The sequence below is a fragment of the Calliopsis andreniformis genome, chromosome 1 (genome assembly GCF_051401765.1).
Source record: "Calliopsis andreniformis isolate RMS-2024a chromosome 1, iyCalAndr_principal, whole genome shotgun sequence".
NCBI lineage: Eukaryota > Metazoa > Arthropoda > Insecta > Hymenoptera > Andrenidae > Calliopsis > Calliopsis andreniformis.
Genome location: NC_135062.1, coordinates 12,292,914 through 12,314,829, shown reverse-complemented (window position 1 = coordinate 12,314,829; position 21,916 = coordinate 12,292,914). Strand labels below are relative to the sequence as shown.

Genomic DNA, 21,916 nt, shown 5'->3' with positions numbered 1-21,916 from the left:
CGCGGTTCAAGAGGAAAGGAGGGAATACCTATGCACGCGACATCTTTAGAAGCGGTTTACTAATGAATGCAGCGAAGCGAACTTTCAAACGATCGTTTCAATGAAATTTTTTATTTTATTGGGGTAAATGTTTAGTGGCTACATTTCCATTATTCGTCAATGCTTTTTTGTTCTTATTTATTACAATTATCGCTTGGTTGACCATGTGTATTATATAATACGATTGTGTATAAGAACTGTTACATAAAAAATATTCTGTTTAAGAAAAGGTCCACTGTTTTAGAAACAGTTATTTTTTAACTCTTAATTTTTTATAATATGCAGAATAAATGAGCAAAATGACATAGTAGAGATAGCTAAATTGAAGATAGGAAGCTATTACGCTCTCTACTCGTTGTAATCTCGAGACTCTTTACGAATACCATGTTTATAGATAATGACACAATTTCACGATTAATTTATACATAAATGATTTTCTTTCTCCTTTGAAAACGCAAGTAATTTCAAAAAGTACTGGAGATGACAAGCTCACAGTGAGTAAAATTTGTACTCTATGTCCTGGTTGTAAGATCTCAAACACCTGCTACTTTTTCCCTGTACAAATGTTACCAGGACACGCGATATTAATACACCCTGTTCGTTCCGAAATAGCCCCTGTAGTAATAATTGTATCAGGGGCAGAAGAAGTTATCTCTTCGAAGCCTTTTCTTCGCGCTTTATCGACATCAAATTTCCTCTCTTCGGTAACAGTTTGGGGTATTTTCGGTGGAAAGTTCGTAGGGATTACCTCAGGAACATATCCGTCTCTTTGAGCCAACTCTTTACAGACGAACACGAGGCCAGCTATATTAACTGGCCTCGGCGGTGTATCTAACTCGCTCTCCCCAAAATCCTTGTCTGGCATGCAAAATCTTGAACTCGCTTCTGCTGCTCTTCTATCTTCTTCATCTTCGTAGGGCACTTTCGTGCACAAGAATTCATTGAACGAACCACTGTTCTTGAACATCAATTTCTGTTGCACGATCGAGAAAGTGTTGGTCGTGTACGTACCGAAACACGTCAGCCTGAAGAACAGAGTTATGTAGCCAGATGGCTTGTGTTCTTCATCTACGAGGCCGAACGTGTTCTTGATCTGATACGATTTTGGTAAATGGTAAATATCGTTGCTGGACATCATTACGTGGTCGCAAAGGCAACCTGGCATAGGAATCTTCGAATTTCCTAAAGGAGTTTTCACTACTTCTTCGGGGCATATAACAATCTCTTTAATTATATAAACGTCCAACAGCAGTGGTTTCGCTCGTATCTTCTCTATCAGTTCACCAGGATTTCTGGTGAACACGTATATTTTTCCTGCATTGAAGTAGACTGTGCGGAAACTACCTTCTCGTGATACTTCTTTGCTTCTGTCGGGCTTGGTCAATTCAAAGTCAGCTTGAAAGATTCGAAACAATGGCATGTCTATGAATTTCAAATCAACGCCGAGCAAAGTCGGGTCAACTTTATCCAACCTCTCAGCCTGCAGGCTGACCGAGTCCACGAAGATATCCATAATGTACAGTTTCTCGTCCTTTAAAGAGGCGCATGTTTCGTGTTTCTTATTCATGTCGATGAAGAGTGACTTCGTTAAATTCTTGATAGAATAAAAATATTAATATTAGTTGATAAAAAGAGTACTTATAAATTTAAAAATAACTGTTAGCCTAAATGGTTGATTCAATTCACGAGAACAATTGAATTCGTTTAGTGAAGATACCTACTGAATTGTCGAAATTCGAAATGTTACAGATTTAATTAACAAATATAACATTTCCTGACTTAGAAAAATGTATCTAATTTCATGATATACAATTTCTATAGATGCAGCTTTGTTAAATTAGAATTTCAAATTACATTTTGGATATTCCAATTTAGACTTTGCTTTGTTAATATAATGAGCGTATTTGTACTCCTAAATAGATCAAAATGTAATTCAATGACGCACGTTTTTTAACCTTGTTTAGTTTCTCGCGTACCTTAAGCATACTTATCTTCGTTTAAAAACATTAATAGAAATACACTTATGTCACTATTGAAGATATATTGCATATAACGCATGGCAGTGAAGAGCTGATATATTAATATCTACATGCTATAAATTTTAACTAGAAAACAAAACATGTCAGCATGACAGGATATATCTGTAAATATGGAAAATGCGAATAAAAATATCTTTAAACCATAACTATACTATTAAAAAAGATTACATGTTGTTCATGGTTATTTGTTCTAATTTCATGTCCAGAGGTGAAAGACATATTTTTGAACCATATATCTTTCAAACAGAGATTCTCTAATGTATATGGTTATCTCGTTCTCTATTTGATCTCGAAGGGGTAGAACTGAATATATTTTTTATATTTTCTTTCCAATCGCAGAGACGAAATTCGTCATCAGTTAATAATATACGATCACTCCAGCAAGCTTTTTGTTTCACTGGGGTACTGTTATAACTATCAGTAACGTTTGTTGTACTACTCATACTGTAAGTCTGATAACCAGTATCTTGAGCAAAATTGGAAACACTTTGCTGATCAGATACACCTAATATTCCATTCGTTTGTTGCAATCTGCAATTCTCATTTGTGTAGATTTTGCAAGACTCTGTTAGATGTTTAAATGTATGAACATCGTTCTGTTGCTTAGAGTTAAACTCTGAAGTTTCAGTTTCAAGATTGTACTCGAAATTGGACGAACTTGCTGATACAATTTTTGCCTCTGTTAAATTATCAATTTGAATACATGTGGAATTATTATGTACATCCATGGAATGTTCTATTTTATTTTCTGCGATCTGCTCGTTGTCTTTGTTAAAAGATTCATCTGTAAATATAGTATGTTACTACTACTCAAATACTTCATAAATTTATTCATATTGTATAGTAATCACCTTCTGTCCCGTTTTTATGTTGTCCATTAGACTCGTCAATGCTCATTTCTGCTGTAAAGTTTAACCGAGCAACCGAACGAGATCGAGATTTCATACTTTCACAAGACATGTTATTTACAGTACTGTGTATGGGAGATATATTAGGTGGTGATAAATTTCCAGGTGCAACATGTGATGTATTATGAGTATCACCTGCATTGGGCATATGCTATAAAAAGAAAGTTTATTACATTTTTTATATCTCTGCATGCATTAAACGAAAAGCATTATAGATAAAAAGGCTTGTTTACCTTCAATGGAGCTCCATGAACTAACATTCCACTTTGTGGGGGACTAGAAGGTAATATCAGAGACCCCTCCATTTTTACAGGCGACAAACAAATAGAAGTTTCTTCTTCATTTTCTACACAATCTTCATGATTAAAGAATAGTTTTCTTCTCAAGGAATTATTGCTTGAGTTCGCGTCATCACTTTCAACGTTTTGTTCCTAGAAATAAAACAATAAAAAGTTTAGCATTACTATTATACTGGAATATTTAACTAATTTTTAAATGGAGCATTTCATTTACTTGAGTAAACGTTAGATAAGGTTTTAAAATTTCAGCAACGTGCTGTGGCAATTCAGGTGGGAATGATAATACTGTTTGACTCCAGCCTGAAGAAAATGAGAAGTTAATTATAGAAAAAGCATACTTCTTAATAATTAAAATAAATACCATCTTTCTTTGATTTTGAAGTCTCTAAATTCAAGTTGCTAGAATTCCCAGTGGCAGTGTTTGTTTCAATTATAATTCTATTTTCTTTTCTTTTTAATTCCCATGGACTAGGAATAATCTGATTCTCTTTGAAAAATTTATCAATAGCTGCTTGAGCTTTTATCTCAGTCTCTGGATCCATGCAGTGTAACTGCTGCGTAGGAAATTCTTCTATTTTTGCGGGCTGTAGTAATGCTAAATCATCTATACTCCATGTAAAATCAGGAGAACATTGGGACGGACTTGAAGTCTGTACATATTTCATAAATATTTAGAAAATGATTTTAATCATATATTAGTAATAGTTTAAAAAATTACCTTACTAAATACTGTTGGACTTATCACAGATAAATGTAGTCTATTAGTTAAATCACTTTCAAATGGATTTCTTGCTATAAACTTCGTTAAACCAGATGGTGGTGTAATATGATTTGGAAGAACACTAAAACAGCTCATGTTATTTTGAAATGTTGTATGTCTGGAGACTGTTTCATTCTGTTTCACAGGAGTTCTGTATATTATAGGACTTTTCATTAATTCGCATTTAGTTCTATTTTTTATTGGTGTTGTCCACTTCAATTGATCCATTTTAATACAGCTGCAACAACTATTATATAGCATTCAAATAGAATTTTTAATTCCTTAAAAAGGTACGATTTTCTCTCGTTTTCATAAAGAATAACTTAATTATAATCTAAATATTTTGTAAAAAAAATTGCACCAGAAACACTAACTCGTTAATCTGACTCTTTGTCTCTCAAGCAGGATTAAAAATTATTTTACTTTGTTTATAAAACAAGGTGGAAAATGTTCTAAAATATGTACTTACTTACTGCCACTATCGTCGACCTTCTAACGTTTTTTTCTGTCTTCTTCTCCTGATTTCTGACTGATAACCCCTGCAAATAGTATCGATATTTTAAGGGTTTACTTTCTCCTATTATCGGTCTTATTTTACATATCTGGTTTTCACGTTACAATAATTATATTACAAAAATTCATGAGTTTGTTTACAAATTTGAATTATTTTAAAACAACGGACAGTAGTCACGTGACCGTGTTCCTCCGTATCACAGTCATAGACTATTTGTTAATGTAGTAAGGCAATTAGTCATTGATCTCTATATACTGGGTGTCTCCAGTATTTTAGAGTAACTATACGTTAATTTATTTGAATAAGCAAATGACTTTACTTCTAATTGTTTCATTTATGAAATATCATTTCATTTAAATAATTTTCTTATTTTATTCGATAATATATAATATACATGTACTGATAAAGGAGAAGATTGAAATTAATTGAACACATGTTCAAAATTTAGCGCTAGAATTAAAAGCAATGGTTATATAAATTTGAAGTTAGCAATAAATGAAATATCATGAAATTCGCCACAAATAAAATAATACATTGAGTGTCGTACCTGTGCATATCTATTGATATCTATTTCTACATTGGTGACAGTTGAGGAAAACATGTTACACTTTTATGCTTAAACTTTTTCCTACAGATGATTCAGTGCCTGCTAATAATAGCGTGCTGACGTTTGTAAAGTATTATTTTTTATATCGTGTGTTAATAGTAAATGATGGAGAAAGTATTTGCAAGAATTATTGGAAATGTTAAATGTTAATAACCTACGAAGTCATTGCCAAAGAGTATAGGATAGAGTAGAAGGTAGGGGAGCCAAATTTACTGCACCAGCTAATGAGTTGGTTGGACAAATTAAATTTGTCTGTGTTAGTGGTTTACTCCACGTCTGTGAGGTCATTGCTAAATTGTTAGTCAATTATAAGATTAAGTGACATATTTAACCAATGTAAAAATATCAAAATTAATTAAGAAAGAGATATACAACAGAGAATGAAATGATGTTAGTTTTTACTTTTTACATTCGAGTTAGTTAGTTTGCGAGTTAGTTTTTACTTTTATATATGAGCAGAAAATATTTATGAAAAACGTAATGCCAAGGATATATGTAAAGTTTTGCTTACTGTGTCATACATTTTTACGTCATTAAAGGTTTAGGATAGGTAAGTACTGAAAGGCTTTTATTAATGATTACTTATACTTCTACAGTTTCTAATTCAATGCATCTTTATACACTATTAGAAAATATTGCAATGATAGGAGGTCCTACAGAACATGGCATTCAAGCCGATGTAATATTTGTCATTGAGGGAACTGCAGTTAATGGAGCCTACCTCAATGACCTCAGAACAAATTACCTTCTTCCGACACTTGAGTAAGTTACATATAATAATTTTTTTTTATATATAGTTCTATAGCTTGTTGTTAACTTACTCACCTGAAATAATTACATTTTCCAGATATTTCAATCAAGGTCCTATTGAGGACAGAGAGTATGTTTCTGAGGTAAGATAATGAATGATATAATATATATTTTGCACTTTCTATTACTGATACATACATTTTATTCAACAGAATAGTGCAACATTATATGGAATAGTAGTGTACCATGCTGCTGATTGTTTACCCTCACCTTGTACAGAAACATTTGGGCCCTATGCAAACCCTCAGAAGTTACTACTTGTTCTAGATAAATTAGAGTAAGTAAAGATATTGAAATGCACTTTTGCAATTCTTGAAAATATTTGTAAAATCATTTGTTTTTATAAACAGAATGGTCGGTGGAAAAGGAGAATGTTGTGCTAACATTGGAGAAGGTCTTGCTACAGGGTTGCAATATTTTGAAGACTTACAGTTAAGACGTGAACCAAACACAGCATCACAGAAACATTGTATCTTGATTTGTAATTCTCCTCCATATCAGACAGTCATACAAGAGTCACATAAATTTGCTGGACATACTGTAGAAAAATTAGCAACACTGTACCAAGAGGTATATTAAAATAAACTGTACAAATATTAATTGTAAATTAAATCTGCATAAAAAGTATTTTTTCCAGAGAAATATTAACTTGTCAGTACTATCACCACGAAAGATACCTGCTTTATTTAAATTATTTGAGAAAGCAGGAGGCGATTTGCAATCATCTCAGACCAAAAATTATGCTAAAGATCCACGACATTTAGTACTATTACGTAACTACAACCTGAAAGAAAGACCAGTTAGCCCTCCAATTGGTGGAGCTGTTCATACTGCTCCTGGAACTGGCACTGCACAAATTCCACTAAGCCCATTGCAGAACAATGACAGTCCAAATACGAATCAAGTTCAACAGAATATTGCTCAACCAACTCCACAACAAAATTCACCGTTTAGAAACCAAACACCTCAGAATATTACAGCAGTTCATCAGCCAGTGGTGCCGATAGCAGCTGCTATGAACGCAGGACGACCTCAATACAATCCCCAAATATCTGCTCCACCAAACTATCATCCAACTGGTGTAGGACCAAGACCAAGTCATGGTAGATGGAGAGCATCACCACCGTTTGTAACACCAGGGAATACTCAAACGAATACACAGAACAGTGCTTTGATAGCGCAATTAAATCAACCATCACCATCATTAGGACTTAATGTTACTCCATTCGGACAAAGGATGGATGGTACTAAAACGTTACCATATTGCAATCAGTGATCATTTTATTTTTGTGGTTCCTAATGTAAAATATACTTTCAGTGAGTAATAACAACGTCATGGCTGTCAACACACAACAGCAGCAGCAACAACAGCAGCAACAGCAACAACAGCAGCAGCAGCAACAACAACAGCAGCAGCAGCAACAATTGACTCAACAGCAACAGCAACAAGTGAGATTCACGATGCAGCTGCAGCAACAACAGCAGCAAAATATTCAACAACAAGCTTCAATGCCAATGTCGGCGCAACAGACTCATGGACAGAATGGACCACAACTCACAGTACCCTGTGTTAGCCAGTCAGTGCCTACGCAGGTGCAGCAAACAGTCACTGCTTCCCAAACACAGGGGTCTGTGTCATCTCAACAGCAACAAGTGACGCATTCTCAAGCACAGGTAACATTCTTCAGGAGTATATTCAAGCTTTTTTAATGAACTTCATGCAGGAATTTAAATGTGTATGTAAATATTAAAGGGTAACGTAACTACTGGCCCTGTGGCTGGTCCACAAATTGCTGCACCACGTGAGAGACATACAATATGGCAAGGTGTGGTCGAGTGGGTCGAGAAAGCTAAAATTCCTGCAGATGCACCGAAACAGACTAGGCATCTCCCTTGCCACGTTTCTGCGAACTCTAAGGATGGAGAGCCAGAACTGTAAGTTATCTTTGAGAAGAGAAAATAGTTGGAATGTTTAGTTATTGTAATATTTAATGAAATTACATTTTAGGAAAGCCGATACTTGGCCACAGAAGTTACTTATGCAATTAATGCCTAAACAGCTAATCGGGAGTATCGGTGGACTTTATCTAAAAAACTCCAAATCTGTTCTATTTCATCCAACACCTTCCGACGCGCTAGATTCTTTAACGAAAGTTATGAGTTCTGGATTTGTTAGTATATAGTATTCTAATAATTAAGAAAAAGCGTTTTTGGTAACTAATTGACAAAGAAATAATATTTCAGGCAGGTTGTGTTCATTTTAACTATGGATCACAATCGTCGACCTGTGAGATAAAAATACTTATTCTTCTATATACGGTTGAAAAGAGAACATATTTAGGATTCATCCCGAACGATCAGACTGGGTTTGTAGAACGTCTTCGAAAAGTGATTCAGCAGCAAAAATCATCGCATCCAAGACAAGTACAGATGCGCATAGATTTTACTCACGTTATTAATACTTGAATTAATGTATTCACTGTATTTTTTAGCCTGGAGTTGCGCAAGGAAATACAATAACTGGACCTATGCCCACAACAGGTGCCTCGCAAGGAGGTATCCTTATGTCTCAAACGAATACTATAGCAATGGGAGGCGGGCAAATAACGCAAAACGTTGTCTCCACAAATGCACCGCAACAAACAATAACTTCATCCGCTGGACCTCAGAATCAGATAAATATGCAGGTAAAGCTTTATAAGAAGGTATGCTATTAAAGTTCACTAAAATCAGTAGATGATAGAATAAAAACTTCATTTTAATTAATGTACTGATAGAGTGGAGGAATTGCTGGTCCCCAAGTTGCTCAAAATTCTGGTACAATTATCGGACAACAAAGACCACCATTCGATGATATAGAAATGGCTAGGCATCAGAACTTATTAAAGATTCAACAACTACGGCAGACATTAGAAGCGGCACAGCAACAAGAGGCCCAGTATAAGTCGCAACTGGAAGTAAACGTGAGTAAATAAGTAACAAACAATAAGTAAAATTAACAAACAAAACTCAAATATGAGTTTACATTTCTAAAACATTTTATAGATTCAACAGAACTTGGAAGTAGCGCAGCAACAGGAAATGCAATACAAGCAACAAATGGAGGTAAAATAAAGTGCTTGTTAAAGATTATCATATTGCTTTTTGTAGCTATGCTCGAAAGAAGTGTGATGAAAGAAAATATTGTTACAGGCTCAACAAGCGCAAAGAGCTCTCCAACCCGCGGGTATGACGAATCAAGCAAACGCTCCAAGATTGATGCGATCTGTTTCAAATATGGGTCTCAGACATTTATTACAGCAAGTATGTGACTGCTAGTAGTCGCACTACTTCTGTAATATGTAATATACTTACAAATTATTTATTTGTAGCCACAACCTACGTATAGGCAACAAGTACTTGGATTACAGCCACAAATGGTAGTTAGAGGCCAAATGACGGCAAGACCAATGGCTCCTGGCAATCCACAGAATCAACAGTTCGAAGATGTCTCTAATTATGATTTCCTTGGATAATTTTAAGTAGGAAATATTTGTATAACAGGAAACGTACTACGAAGATTATGTAACTTAAGTCGAATTGTTTATGTGTCAATATGTATACACATTTTTAATATTAATTCGTACGAAATAAATTGAACTCTGTTCATGTTCTAGCCGCGCAGAATTTTCGATTTTCGACCCATCAACTCTGCCCTCATGCCTGCTCCTTCCATATGAAACATATTAGCTGGGTTAAGAATTCTGCTCTATGGAATTCTTAATCTTCAGTACTCAGATATCTAATACTTAAGGTAACTATAAAAAACGCGAGGACTTTACTAAACTCATCTTATTAAGGGAAAATGGATTTTTATTAGTCATAATTAAAAAGAATGTACATTCAAGATGAATGTACATTTTAATCTTCTCTTCACTTTAAGATTCATATAACATTCATGAAATAAAAGATTTTATTTCTTTGATATTAGTATTATTACAGCAATATTGTTCAAACTGTATTGGTTTTATTAAATTGATCAATGAATTGTCGTCCAATAAGACTTAACTGTGTAAACGTAATTGTTTCAGTGTCAAACAGAACCACGTGGTAAGGGACAGCAAGGTTATATATTCCATCAACTTAATTATATTAAGAAACCTGTTGCACGAGTGATCTATATATATCTCCGATAGTCTAGATTCTACATGATATCGTAAGTTGATCGTAAGCAGAATATATTACATATTACATTTAAATTCATTTAGAATAAAAATATAGAATATGAAATTCTTTATTCAAATATCAGATGTTTAATAATATTAAATCGTTGACATTTTTTTATACTTAACAGAAACGAATCGTTTTAATAATGCCTATAGGATAATCATTTTATTCAATCTTGAAAATTTTGTGTAATAATTTTATTTGTATGTAAAGCTGTGTACGTATTATACTTGAGAAAGTCATGTACACGTTTGCATGTGTATGTTATGGCGGCAAAATTTTATAATAGAATTGAATTGAAAGATAAATATAGCAAATAGCAAATAATGAATATCAAGTAACATTTTGTAAATACAATATGAATTGAAATTGGATTGAATTTCCTAATATGTCTATTACACATTTCAAATGAATATAAAAAGTAATTGGAGTAAATTTGATTTAAAATATATAAACTGCTATTATTATTCACAAATTTTTTTCTTAATTGACAAATATGTTTTTCAATGTAGTCATACTATCAGCATAATAATAAATTGATTGTAAATCATGACGTAAATATTATGATGAAGCAACAATTTTCATTCAAATAAATAGAAGTCCAATGTTTATATTTGTTGAAGTTATTTAGAATAAATAAAAACTTTGGTTTAGTAATAGTAAATATTTGCCAAGGTATGCGTAGTCCTCACAGAGCTTGACTAAAACTTTTTTAAAAATATATAGTAATAAGGTGCAACAACATGTACAAATATTCTCATGTGAGATAAGAATATTATTGAGTAAGATGACCTTTCAACCTCAGTGGAAACTCTGTTTGATGTTGTAGTTACAATACAAGCATTCTATTTTGCAATTACCATGTTGATATATTAAGATAAGAGAATGACATCCTTGGTAGTCTATCAAGGGGGTCTGAGTGAATGTAATCAATCATTAACAGCTTAATATTATGGCCTGACTGCATATTCTTCTTTCAGTGCTTCCATAGTGTATTCTGTTTTACTACTCTTTAAAAATTTATTGTTCTAGGTGTTTAATCTTTAGATCATGGGTATTATAAAATTCTATAAAGTACCTGGTTTGAAATCAGGTCAACTTAAAAACAAATTGAACAATATTGTTCAAATATCAAGCTCAGTAACAGGCTTAGAAACTGAGTTGTGCTATTACATTGAAAGTAAGGAACCTCTAAATGAAGAAGAATTAAAACTGTTAAAATGGATTCTAATTCCACCATTTGAGCAAGATAGTTTAAAAAATTGTAGTGTCTTTGATGAACACTCAAAGGAAAATTTGATTATTGAAATTGGTCCAAGGTAAGATACAGCTGATAGTAAAGGATTACCTGTGTAATATAAAAAGAATTTAATTTTGTTTTTTTATTACAGGTTGAACTTTTCTACAGCATTTTCCAGTAATGCTGTGTCAATTTGTAAATCTGTATACCTGCACAAGATAACAAGAATTGAAGCAGCTACTAGATATTGCATTAAACTTAATGAAGAGATTGATAAGAGGACTGAAGATGCTGTATGTATACAAAGTTTATAACATTTATGAAATAATTCATAAAAATATTTAATTCATTTATAGATACTAGAAGTGTTACATGATAAAATGACAGAATGTAGGTATATGAAATCAATAGAGACATTTGATCATGGCTATAGACCTGAAAAATGGTTTGAAGTTGATGTTTTGAAAGATAGGCGAAAAGCACTGGAAGAGGTCAATGTAAAATTAGGTATTAAATGAAAGCAGTTAATGAAATATTATTTTGCTTAAGATTAATCTAGATATATACTTTTTTCGATTTGTATAGGTCTAGCATTTGATGACTGGGACTTAGACTATTATACAGACTTATTTCTCAACAAATTAAAACGTAATCCAACCAGTGTTGAATGCTTTGATTTAGCACAATCTAACAGTGAACATAGTCGTCATTGGTTTTTCAAAGGTCGCATTATCGTTGATGGTGAAGAGATGAAAAAATCGTTACTTGATATGATTATAGAAACACAAAATTATTCTAATCCTAATAATACAATTAAGTTCAGCGATAATAGTAGTGCAATTAAAGGATATCAAGTAGAAACACTTCGACCAAATGAAACACACAAATGTAGTCCATTCCAGTTAAAGAACGTAGATCAAGATCTTATATTTACTGCAGAAACTCACAACTTTCCAACAGGTGTTGCTCCCTTCAGGTAAATAATGTTAAAATTTGTTTAACATATTGCAGTATGTATTATACATATAATACTTTACAGTGGAGCTACAACTGGAACTGGGGGAAGATTAAGAGACATTCAAGGTATTGGTAGAGGAGGGTACTACATTGCTGGGACTGCTGGTTATTCTGTTGGTAATTTACATATTCCAGGTTCGTTATATTTTCTTAAAACAAGTAAAAAGATCAAGAAATTCTACTTCTTTTAGATTAAGTATTCAATCTTTCCTTAGGATACGATTTGCCATGGGAAGAAAAAGATGTACCATACCCTAGTAATATGGCCACTCCATTGGAAATCATAATTGAAGCCAGTAATGGTGCATCTGATTATGGCAATAAATTTGGGGAACCAGTTATATCTGGTTTTGCTCGTTCTTTTGGCATGATTGATAATGCAGGTGCAAGACGTGAATGGATTAAACCTATAATGTTTAGTGGAGGATTAGGTACAATGGATGCAGATATGTCACAGAAAGTTCCACCACGCAAAGGTCAGAGTAAATAAATGCTTGTATCATTATTCCACAAACTGCAAAGAAATTAATGGTGACTGTTATTTTAGGTATGGAAGTGATCAAAATTGGTGGTCCTGTTTATAGAATTGGTGTTGGGGGTGGTGCTGCAAGTTCCATTGAAGTAATTTGACATGAATTACTAATATAAAATAATTTAGTATAACTTTCATGAATGATTGAGTAAAACTAATACTTTTAGGTACAAGGTGACAACAAATCAGAATTAGACTTTGGGGCAGTACAAAGAGGAGACCCAGAAATGGAGCAAAAATTGAATAGAGTAGTTCGTGCATGCACTGAAATGGGACAAAACAATCCGATATTAAGTATCCATGATCAGGGAGCTGGCGGCAATGGTAAGAAAAAGTTCCATGGAATTATTTACAGTATAATCTTGGTAATGTTAATCATTAATTAATTTTTGAAACTAATATTAGGTAACGTTCTAAAAGAGTTAGTAGAACCTGCTGGTGCTGTTATCTTTACAAAGGCATTTGAATTAGGCGATCCAAGTATTAGCACGCTAGAATTATGGGGCGCTGAGTATCAAGAAAATGATGCAATTCTATGCGCTCCGGAAGATACTGATCTTTTAAGGGAAATAGCGAAACGAGAAAAGTGCCCCATTAATTTTGTAGGATCTGTTACTGGAAATGGGAAAATCATTCTCTCTGAAGAGGATGCTTGTGATGTATCAGAGTATTTAGATGAAAATTATAAAAGTAAAATGCGGCATCCAGTAGATTTAGATTTAGAATTGGTACTTGGAAAAATGCCACAAAAGGTGAATCCTGTCTATTACGTAACAAATAAGATTAGTAATAAAATACAAATTAATACAATTTAATATCCTTGCAGACTTTCAATCTTCAAAGACAAGTGACACAATTGTCTTCTATTAAATTGCCAGATAACTTCACTGTACAGTCTGCTTTAGAAAGAGTTTTACGTTTGCCTGCCGTAGCAAGTAAGCGTTATTTAACTAATAAAGTTGATCGTTGTGTCACTGGATTAATTGCACAACAACAGTGCGTTGGCCCTTTACACACACCTCTTGCTAACGTTGCTGTAACTGCAATTTCTCATTTCTCTACGGTAAAGAAATACAAAAATAAGAAGAACCTCATCCTAAAAAGAGTTTTCTGTATTCATTCATATCTTTTTACGCAGGTCGGTATAGCCACTTCTATTGGAGAACAACCAATAAAGGGCTTGGTAAATCCAGCAGCTGGAGCTCGTATGACTGTGGCAGAAGCGCTAAGTAACTTAGTCTTCGCGCATATTTCCGATCTACGGGTACAAATACTGCCTGCTATTCTATACAAAACGTATTGTATATTTTCAGTGTGACTTATAATTTAATTTTTCTAGGATGTCAAATGCAGCGGGAATTGGATGTGGGCTGCCAAGTTGCCAGGAGAAGGTGCTGCATTATACGATGCATGTTCCGCTATGTGTTTCTTTATGTACGAACTTGGAGTTGCGATTGATGGAGGAAAAGATTCTCTTAGCATGGCTGCTCGAGTTGGTAAAGATGTCGTGAAAGCTCCAGGGACACTTGTTGTATCCTGTTACGCTCCTTGTCCTGATATTCGAAGAGTAAGTCAAAGGTATCGCTTAGAAACCATACTTTATATTTTAATCATACTGTCTCTAATTTATATTAGGTAGTTACACCTGATTTGAAGGCACCTGCAGCTGGGAGATGTAGTTGTATATTATTTGTTGACTTATCAAATGGACAGAATCGAATTGGCGGTACAGCTTTAGCTCAAGTTTACAAATCACTGGGCAATGATGTTCCGGACATACAAAGCGCAGATGCATTAAAGAATGCTTTCAATGCCACCCAAAAATTGATTGGAGGTAACAGACAACTATTTGCAGAATTTATTTTATTAAATTTTGATAATTTATTTTTAATGTTATTATTCGTGGAATAGAGGGAAAAGTATTAGCAGGACATGATGTTAGTGACGGAGGACTTATTACATGTCTTCTTGAAATGTGCTTTGCTGGTATTTCTGGAATAGACGTTAATATTTCTCACAAAGTGGGATCACCTACTGAGATCTTATTCGCTGAAGAAGTGGGATGGGTATTAGAAGTTGACGAAGAAAATCATAATTATGCACTGAATGTATTTAAGCAATTCAACACTCCCGTTTATTCAATTGGACGATCTGGAGGCCTTGGATTATCGTCAAGTGTATGCATCCTCTGTATCATATAACCACGAATTTATATTATTTTTAAACATTTAAACTTTTTAGATAAATATCAAAGTGAGGGAAGAGACAGCTATAACTTCAACAGTTTTATCCTTAATGTCTTTATGGGAAGAAACAAGTTATCAATTAGAACGTCGACAAACAAACGTTGAATGTGCGTTAGAAGAATTTACTGGACTGAAAGATAGAACTATACCGACCTATAAATTGACGTTTGATCCTGATGTTAAGCCTGTTGAGATTCAGAAGAATTTATCTTGTATGTAAACTTTTAATTCAGTATCAAACTTTTAAAAATGTACAACAACATATTTCTATACTTCATATTATTTTTGCATAGCGAATATCATGGTTGCTGTGATAAGAGAAGAAGGCATAAACGGTGACAGGGAAATGGTAGCATCGTTAATACAAGCTGGCTTTCAAGTTTGGGATGTGACGATGCAAGATCTATTGAACAACAAAGTTACGTTTGATAGATTCAGAGGTGTTATATTTCCTGGTGGTTTTAGTTATGCAGGTACATCACTATACTATAAAATATAGTAAGATAATTACTTAGAATTAACCTAAATCAATCTATGTTTAAGATGTACTGGGTTCTGCAAAAGGATGGGCTGCAAGTCTTCTATTCCATCCGTCTCTACAGAAGCAACTGAAAGCATTCACTTCTCGCGAAGATACTTTCAGTTTAGGAGTTTGCAATGGATGTCAATTAATGTCCTTCTTAGGATGGATAGGAAATGGAACAAGTGACATAGAAAACCCAGATATTTTCTTGGACCACAACGTATCGGAGAGATTCGAATGTCGATGGAGCACTGTTAAAATTGATAAGTCGCCATCTATCATGTTAAGTGGAATGGAAAATAGTACTTTAGGTGTGTGGATCGCTCATGGCGAAGGAAAATTTACATTCCGGAACAACAAGGTGTTAGAGAAACTGAAAGAAAATAACTGCTTGGCTATTAAATACACGGACGATTATGGCAATCCAACTGAACGGTATCCTCTTAACCCTAATGGAAGCACAGGTGAGATTTCAATACATGTTTCTTTATCGTAATATAATCAATATGCATAATGCAATATTTACTATTCATCTATAGAGGGTATTGCTGGCATTTGCTCTGCGGATGGTCGACACTTGGCGATGATGCCACATCCTGAGCGATGCACGCAAATGTGGCAATGGCCTTGGAAACCTACTAACTGGAATTACGTTAAATCCCCGTGGCAACGTATTTTTGATAACGCGTACGCGTGGTGCGCGTCTAAAAGTTGATTTAAAACCCATATCGGTGCATTTCCTAGAGCAACTACAATCACTATAAATAATAAAAACCTTAATTTTTTAACAGACTATGCTTTTACGGGATATCGTTCACTGCTTGAAAAAACTTGATATCTCGTAAATTATCAAATTGTTTATTTCCTACCTTCTTAACAGAGTATGGTAACATCGTGTTGTCAAGAGTTATAAAAAATGGTAAATTATAATTACAAAATTTATTCAAGTTCGATTTATGTTACTGAAATGGACTCTGTCTGACTTTGAAAAGTTGATTCGATGGCGTGTACTGCGGAAATTGATTCGAATCAAAAATATCCTCTAACTGTAAGTCGCAGCGCAATATCACAACTCCTGATGGATTCACTTTTACTTTTATCTTCGTTTGGGGCGTCAAGATACCGTAGTTTACATCTTCGTATAGATCCTATAAAACATGCGATGTTTTTAGAGTTTCTTTCATTTTTTTAAATGAGTGAAAGATGAATCTATAAAGAGTTACCTCTACATTGTATCCTCCAGGATATTGTAATCCAAGTTCTTTCAGTGTAACAGACACATCAGAAGGTGTTCCGTCCGTTCTCCTGTTCACAAACGCTATGGCGTAAGAGAAATAATTCTGATAGACAGGAGTAATTGGCCTCGCCCAGATTTCAATACCTTTGTGCTGAAAGAATGAAAAGCAATTCTTACTTTTACACTTTGGAACTTAAGAACTTTGAACATTAATACACGTGAAATATACCAACTTTGTAAATTCGTCGACCTTGTATACCTAATGGATCTTGATCTACGGCAATAATTTTTCTATTTTGTAAAATAGCTTTATATTCGGGTTTAATTGTCCTTAAGTCAACCGACATTAATAGAGGGGCAGCTAATATAGCCCACAACGCCATTTGCGTTTTACTTTGTTCATAACTTAATCCGAAATTGCCGATTATTAACATATCGGGATCATTCCAATGCCCTGGACCAGCATTTGGCACAATTGAATCTTGATTGTTTCCATAATAATCTATGATGGTTTCTAAACTATTCCATGAATCTTGTATATCATCAAAGTTCCTCCAAAGATTACAGTGTCCTGTTATGGCAGTATAGTTTGGCTGAAAATGATCATATAATGTTAAATCTAGAGCTTTTAATGGTTTGTTTCTTTGTTAAACATTGACCTTTAAAATTGCAGACATAAATATTTATGAGTGCAGAATATCATATTATAGAGGTGATATTGTTATAGAAAATACGAACCTGCATTCCAGCATAAATTTGATAAACTGGCCAGCTGCAAGAATATATCATAGGTCGACCAGTTTGATTTAAATAAAAACCAAACTCTGGGTATCCTAAAGAATTTTAAGATTTATGAGTACAGAACTTTTCAGGTGATGTCTGCTTTAAACAATATAATAGTACCTCTATCCATTTCAGAAGGATGTGAATAGCATCCATCTAATTTCACATAATCAACATCCCAAGATGCAAAGGTGAGTGCATCAGTTTCTAAGGACCCTAATATTCCAGGGTAACCAGCACATGTGTAATTACCAAAATCTTCATAGATACCAAACTTAAGACCTTTTGAATGAATCTATATAAAGAGAACAGCCAAATATGAAGCTATAAAGTTTATTGCAAGACATTTAATAATTGATTGAAACCTACATAATTTGCTAGACTTTTCATGCCATATGGGAATCTTTGTCTGTCTGGTACAAGTTGGCCATTAACATCTCTGTCTTTTTCCAACCAACAATCATCAACATTAACGTACTCATATCCAACTGCTGCATAGCCATCTGCCACAATAATGTCTGCCATTGTGCGAAATAGACGATCACTATAAAGTGTGAAAAACAATATTCATGCAAACCCATTAGGTCATAAGTGCCCTTTTTAAATGAGTAAAAAATTAATTTTACACAGTATCAAGGGAACTTAGCCATTTTTCAAATTTTTTATCCATTATGTATCTATTTTTTGTTAGCAATGTAGCCTTGAATTGACAGACAAATTTACATAAGAAGTATGACACAGTTCTATATAAAGTTATTAAGTATCATTCTTAAGGTGTTACATGTTTGATTCATATCTTGTGTTAGCTAATTCTCTTCTATGAAACACGAGTAATAAATTTTTATTCTACTGACCTAACATTTATGCATTCATAATATATGAATACTTTCATAAAATTAAGACTCTTGTTAGAAATAATTACATTTTGCATATTATATTCATTTTCATAATAAGAATTCAAGAATGCAGCAAAAATATTTAATTTATCAACACCCATTGATGAAAGCTTTTACATTCTTTAAATTTTCTTTTAATTGCTTTTTATCCAAATTAGATTAATAAGTTATCATTTTTAATAGTATACTATAGAACACTAAAGCAATAAAAATATCTACTATCACTTACTTAGAGTTTTATAAACATAAACATTTTATATGATTTTATAACATATTTACATTCTTCTCTATTGATATTTCATATTTCATAACATAAAGTTTTGCAAAAAGTTAACATTTCGAATGTATCCATTACTTATATAGGTCATTTTTGTAATGAAATTGTAGCTTGCATTTTTTGATACACATCAGTAACTGGAGTCAGTACAATTACTCTTTAGATTCAGAGATAAATAACAGAGATGCTAATGAAGTTTCACTTTATCGTACAGAATCATGCTACACAAGCAAACACTAATTAAAGTTATAACACAATAATACTATAATATTCAACACACACAAAAAGGCAAACAAAAAGTTATTCTATTTCCAGAATCACAGAAAATCAGAGAAAAGAAAGCAAGGGAGAGTTTCAAAATCAAGGAATCTCACCTGATACAATTGTCGGGGTCATTTTTACAGTCTGTGTTGCACCTAAATCGTTCCCACGCAAGCCATCCCATGGGTGGTGTTTTCGCTAACCCATTATCAAGGGCCAATGTCAAATCTGCCACTGACACAAGCAAACACCATATCCATACTGTCTGCAACATTCTGCAAAAACGCACGTTTCTTTTATACTAATTCCTTTCACTAAACACAAACGCTGAACCAATTGTACTGCTGGCAACTACGACCCCGGTATCATAATTTCATGGAAAACTAATTTTTAACAAAAAAACATAACACTGTTGGAGTCGGTTGGAGATCTGGCCATCAGGAGCAGAGCAAAATTGCCATCCACATCCTGCACGGCTCTTAGCAGACTGATCTGATATAAGACCTCCAAGCCCAAGAGTACTTTCACCCAATGCCCCATTTCATTTTTACACACAATCACTGTCGCTCAGTGGTGTGGGCAATGATTTCCTTTCGTCCACACACAGAACGAGCGACTGCTCGCATACTGACGCGTTGATCGCTTTGTTGTAACTATTACGGTACAATTACGCCTACGAAAGACAATCGTGAGGATTTTATCCGTGAATATCGCCTTTGTCTTCGGCTACCTCGCACAAACGTAATCGTTATGTGGTATCGTATTAGCTGTTACTATTTAATCTACGTACTTGATAGAGCTTCTTAAAGTTAATAAACATTCTTTCGTAGTTTTCCTATTCGTGCACTCTGTTTATATCACATATGTATAATATTTTACCCATAAGCCATGTTGAATTTTCGGTAATATTTGTAGTGAAGAAAAGAAAAGAAAAAACAGGGGTCGTTAAACGAACGAACAGTCACTCAGTCACTATATCAACTTATTCGAAGTATCTAATGATTAGCCGATGTAATTATGCTTCTTCTGACAACTGGAAGTGTTTGTATACACATGTGGCACGTATGCACATGCAGCGATAAACTTGACATTTCGACGATTAAGGAGAAATACAGGGCGTTCCAAAATTGTATGCACATATTAAATTATTCGGGTAATGGAACATATTAGAAGATGCAGAAACGGTTTAGGTAGTGTTAGTCTACAAATTGATAGTTAACGTGACATACAGTTCTTTAGAACTGTATACTTTAGAGAAATAGCGTTACTTTGTGCATTCGTATGCAAATATTTGTCACGTTTGCATTTAAACGAACAAGTGTAAATTTCCAAACTGGCGTGGAAGATAAGAATGTGCAACTAAAACTTATACAGAATAACTAATATTTGAATGTACGGTTTTATTTCTCACTCTGTACTTTTGAAACATCCTATATCCTGTGCCATACACCAAACATCAATTAGGTGACTAAAGAATACAGGATCTTGTAATGAGAATTGCTATTCAAATAAAATTTATATAGGAAATGAATCGCGAAAAATAGAATTAAACACATATGTGATTACGATGCGTTATTTTAATTTTAACGATTGATCATAAATTGAGTATCATTTCAGTTACGACGTATGCATCTTTTATCATTAGTTCGATCACATTAAATGTTTATTTTAAGGAAATTGAAAGAATACAAGAAAAGTGGTAATTATTTGACACAACGTACTCGATTCTCGATCACCACCGGTTTTGCGATGCCATTACTTTCTATACTTTCATTTCGATTACCTAATCGAAAAGAAAAATCGATCGCGTGAAGGATTTTATATTCCTTTATCGACTGACGATATTTTATGGTTACTAATTACGAACTTTTTCAATGACCATTTAATTGTAGCCTTACGTTCATTAAATATTTTTAATCATTTGAAATATTTATCAAAGTACCAAACAAAAGTATTCAAAAGAAATGAAATTAAAATTGCGATAAAAGGTAAACTGCGACGACAAGGTTACTTTTTATATATTACAGTTTTTTTTTGAATAGTCAAAGATTTACGTACCCTTATAGACGATTGAAATTATATTACTTTATATGTTTGTCAATTTGTGAACAATTATTAACGAATATTGAGTAGCAATACAACCACTATATTGTGCAAAATCGAGACTGTGTCATTCTCGAATGCACCCTTTATTTATATTCTTTCGCCAACACCTATTTTTTTAACCTGTACATACACACACATTAGATAAGATCACTTATCGGTTAAATTTTTGCTTTCTAATCAATGCTTCTACACTTGTCATTATTCGATCAAAGAGTTAATTTAATTATAAACAGTCATAATCGAACAAAACTGATCGATAAAAATTCCTATATAACATAACCTGTTTATCAATTCTGGTGTAACAGGTTTTTGATTAGACAATCTATTAAATCTTTCGGGATCATTGCGATGAGTGAACTTAACATGACAAAAATAATATTCTAGAGTACTATATGCATATATATATGAACCGAACTTTGTATGCAGCAGCAAATATTTGATAAACGATCTCAATCGATATCGTACAATGCCTCTCAGATAACAAACTCTTGTGCTGTTTATTTTCGTATAAAAAGTTTTGTTTAATATACATATAGACGACGAAGGAAATATTGGAACTTCGTTCATTTCCCTCACATTACAAATAAAGTTATTTTCGTATCGATACGCTTGATGA

The 21,916-nt window shown here is 33.5% G+C and overlaps 5 protein-coding genes across 10 annotated transcripts; 2 read left to right on the top strand and 3 right to left on the bottom strand.

The window, feature by feature from the left end:
* Positions 1 to 136: 136 nt before the first annotated feature.
* On the bottom strand, positions 137 to 1,859 carry LOC143178267 (uncharacterized). Its single transcript, XM_076376807.1, has 2 exons — positions 1,761 to 1,859; positions 137 to 1,633 (listed from the first exon to the last, which is right to left on the bottom strand). Exon 2 carries the CDS (start codon positions 1,604 to 1,606, stop codon positions 584 to 586), a length of 1,023 nt encoding a protein of 340 aa, XP_076232922.1. The 5' UTR covers positions 1,607 to 1,633; positions 1,761 to 1,859; the 3' UTR covers positions 137 to 583.
* Positions 1,860 to 2,332: 473 nt separating this feature from the next.
* Positions 2,333 to 4,273, bottom strand: Bora (aurora kinase A activator-like protein bora). The gene is made up of 6 exons (XM_076384232.1): positions 4,004 to 4,273; positions 3,647 to 3,935; positions 3,500 to 3,585; positions 3,220 to 3,417; positions 2,930 to 3,137; positions 2,333 to 2,862 (listed from the first exon to the last, which is right to left on the bottom strand). The coding sequence occupies exons 1-6, from the start codon at positions 4,271 to 4,273 to the stop codon at positions 2,333 to 2,335; spliced, it is 1,581 nt and encodes a 526-aa protein (XP_076240347.1).
* An 884-nt stretch (positions 4,274 to 5,157) lies between these two features.
* Positions 5,158 to 9,633, top strand: LOC143179625 (mediator of RNA polymerase II transcription subunit 25). 2 transcript variants are annotated; one of them, XM_076378949.1, is made up of 15 exons: positions 5,158 to 5,716; positions 5,796 to 5,928; positions 6,014 to 6,059; positions 6,129 to 6,253; positions 6,327 to 6,546; positions 6,614 to 7,220; positions 7,295 to 7,650; positions 7,730 to 7,911; positions 7,985 to 8,147; positions 8,221 to 8,400; positions 8,469 to 8,663; positions 8,754 to 8,939; positions 9,031 to 9,081; positions 9,169 to 9,279; positions 9,348 to 9,633. In XM_076378949.1, the coding sequence occupies exons 2-15, from the start codon at positions 5,807 to 5,809 to the stop codon at positions 9,489 to 9,491; spliced, it is 2,688 nt and encodes an 895-aa protein (XP_076235064.1). In that variant the 5' UTR covers positions 5,158 to 5,716; positions 5,796 to 5,806; the 3' UTR covers positions 9,492 to 9,633. The 2 variants fall into 2 exon arrangements, with proteins under 2 accessions (XP_076235064.1, XP_076235058.1); XM_076378943.1 differs by having other exon boundaries at positions 9,022 to 9,081.
* Positions 9,634 to 11,232: 1,599 nt separating this feature from the next.
* On the top strand, positions 11,233 to 17,499 carry Pfas (phosphoribosylformylglycinamidine synthase). Its single transcript, XM_076376185.1, has 18 exons — positions 11,233 to 11,501; positions 11,574 to 11,715; positions 11,779 to 11,929; positions 12,008 to 12,398; positions 12,462 to 12,574; positions 12,655 to 12,915; positions 12,987 to 13,060; positions 13,139 to 13,295; positions 13,377 to 13,723; positions 13,798 to 14,034; positions 14,110 to 14,235; positions 14,311 to 14,538; positions 14,607 to 14,805; positions 14,883 to 15,148; positions 15,213 to 15,429; positions 15,511 to 15,690; positions 15,761 to 16,204; positions 16,280 to 17,499. Exons 1-18 carry the CDS (start codon positions 11,233 to 11,235, stop codon positions 16,453 to 16,455), a joined length of 3,978 nt encoding a protein of 1,325 aa, XP_076232300.1. The 3' UTR covers positions 16,456 to 17,499.
* On the bottom strand, positions 16,576 to 20,275 carry LOC143177873 (alpha-N-acetylgalactosaminidase). Of its 5 annotated transcripts, none has more exons than XM_076376143.1 (8): positions 19,985 to 20,275; positions 19,308 to 19,867; positions 18,130 to 18,304; positions 17,881 to 18,055; positions 17,716 to 17,810; positions 17,211 to 17,570; positions 16,964 to 17,128; positions 16,576 to 16,888 (listed from the first exon to the last, which is right to left on the bottom strand). In XM_076376143.1, the coding sequence occupies exons 2-8, from the start codon at positions 19,466 to 19,468 to the stop codon at positions 16,700 to 16,702; spliced, it is 1,320 nt and encodes a 439-aa protein (XP_076232258.1). In that variant the 5' UTR covers positions 19,469 to 19,867; positions 19,985 to 20,275; the 3' UTR covers positions 16,576 to 16,699. The 5 variants fall into 5 exon arrangements, with proteins under 5 accessions (XP_076232258.1, XP_076232265.1, XP_076232274.1 ...); XM_076376150.1 differs by having other exon boundaries at positions 19,308 to 19,469; XM_076376159.1 differs by having other exon boundaries at positions 19,308 to 19,577; positions 20,074 to 20,275.
* Positions 20,276 to 21,916: the final 1,641 nt, after the last annotated feature.

Bases quoted from the DNA above. Each gene is read 5' to 3' on its own strand.
- LOC143177873 (XM_076376135.1), bottom strand. The intron at 18,305-19,307 runs GTGAGATTCCTT...CACACTTTATAG, and splicing joins GACCCCGACAATTGTATCAG to TGATCGTCTATTTCGCACAA. The intron at 17,811-17,880 runs GTACTATTATAT...AAAATTCTTTAG, and splicing joins TCCTTCTGAAATGGATAGAG to GATACCCAGAGTTTGGTTTT.
- Pfas (XM_076376185.1), top strand. From the start codon at position 11,233: ATGGGTATTATAAAATTCTATAAAGTACCTGGTTTGAAATCAGGTCAA. The intron at 11,930-12,007 runs GTATTAAATGAA...CGATTTGTATAG, and splicing joins AGAGGTCAATGTAAAATTAG to GTCTAGCATTTGATGACTGG. The intron at 12,399-12,461 runs GTAAATAATGTT...AATACTTTACAG, and splicing joins ACAGGTGTTGCTCCCTTCAG to TGGAGCTACAACTGGAACTG.
- Bora (XM_076384232.1), bottom strand. From the start codon at position 4,273: ATGGATCAATTGAAGTGGACAACACCAATAAAAAATAGAACTAAATGC. The intron at 3,936-4,003 runs GTAATTTTTTAA...AAATATGTACAG, and splicing joins GTCCAACAGTATTTAGTAAG to ACTTCAAGTCCGTCCCAATG. The intron at 3,418-3,499 runs GTAAATGAAATG...TTTTATTTCTAG, and splicing joins CTTATCTAACGTTTACTCAA to GAACAAAACGTTGAAAGTGA.
- LOC143178267 (XM_076376807.1), bottom strand. From the start codon at position 1,606: ATGAATAAGAAACACGAAACATGCGCCTCTTTAAAGGACGAGAAACTG.
- LOC143179625 (XM_076378943.1), top strand. From the start codon at position 5,807: ATGATAGGAGGTCCTACAGAACATGGCATTCAAGCCGATGTAATATTT. The intron at 6,547-6,613 runs GTATATTAAAAT...TATTTTTTCCAG, and splicing joins TAGCAACACTGTACCAAGAG to AGAAATATTAACTTGTCAGT. The intron at 9,280-9,347 runs GTATGTGACTGC...ATTTATTTGTAG, and splicing joins TCAGACATTTATTACAGCAA to CCACAACCTACGTATAGGCA.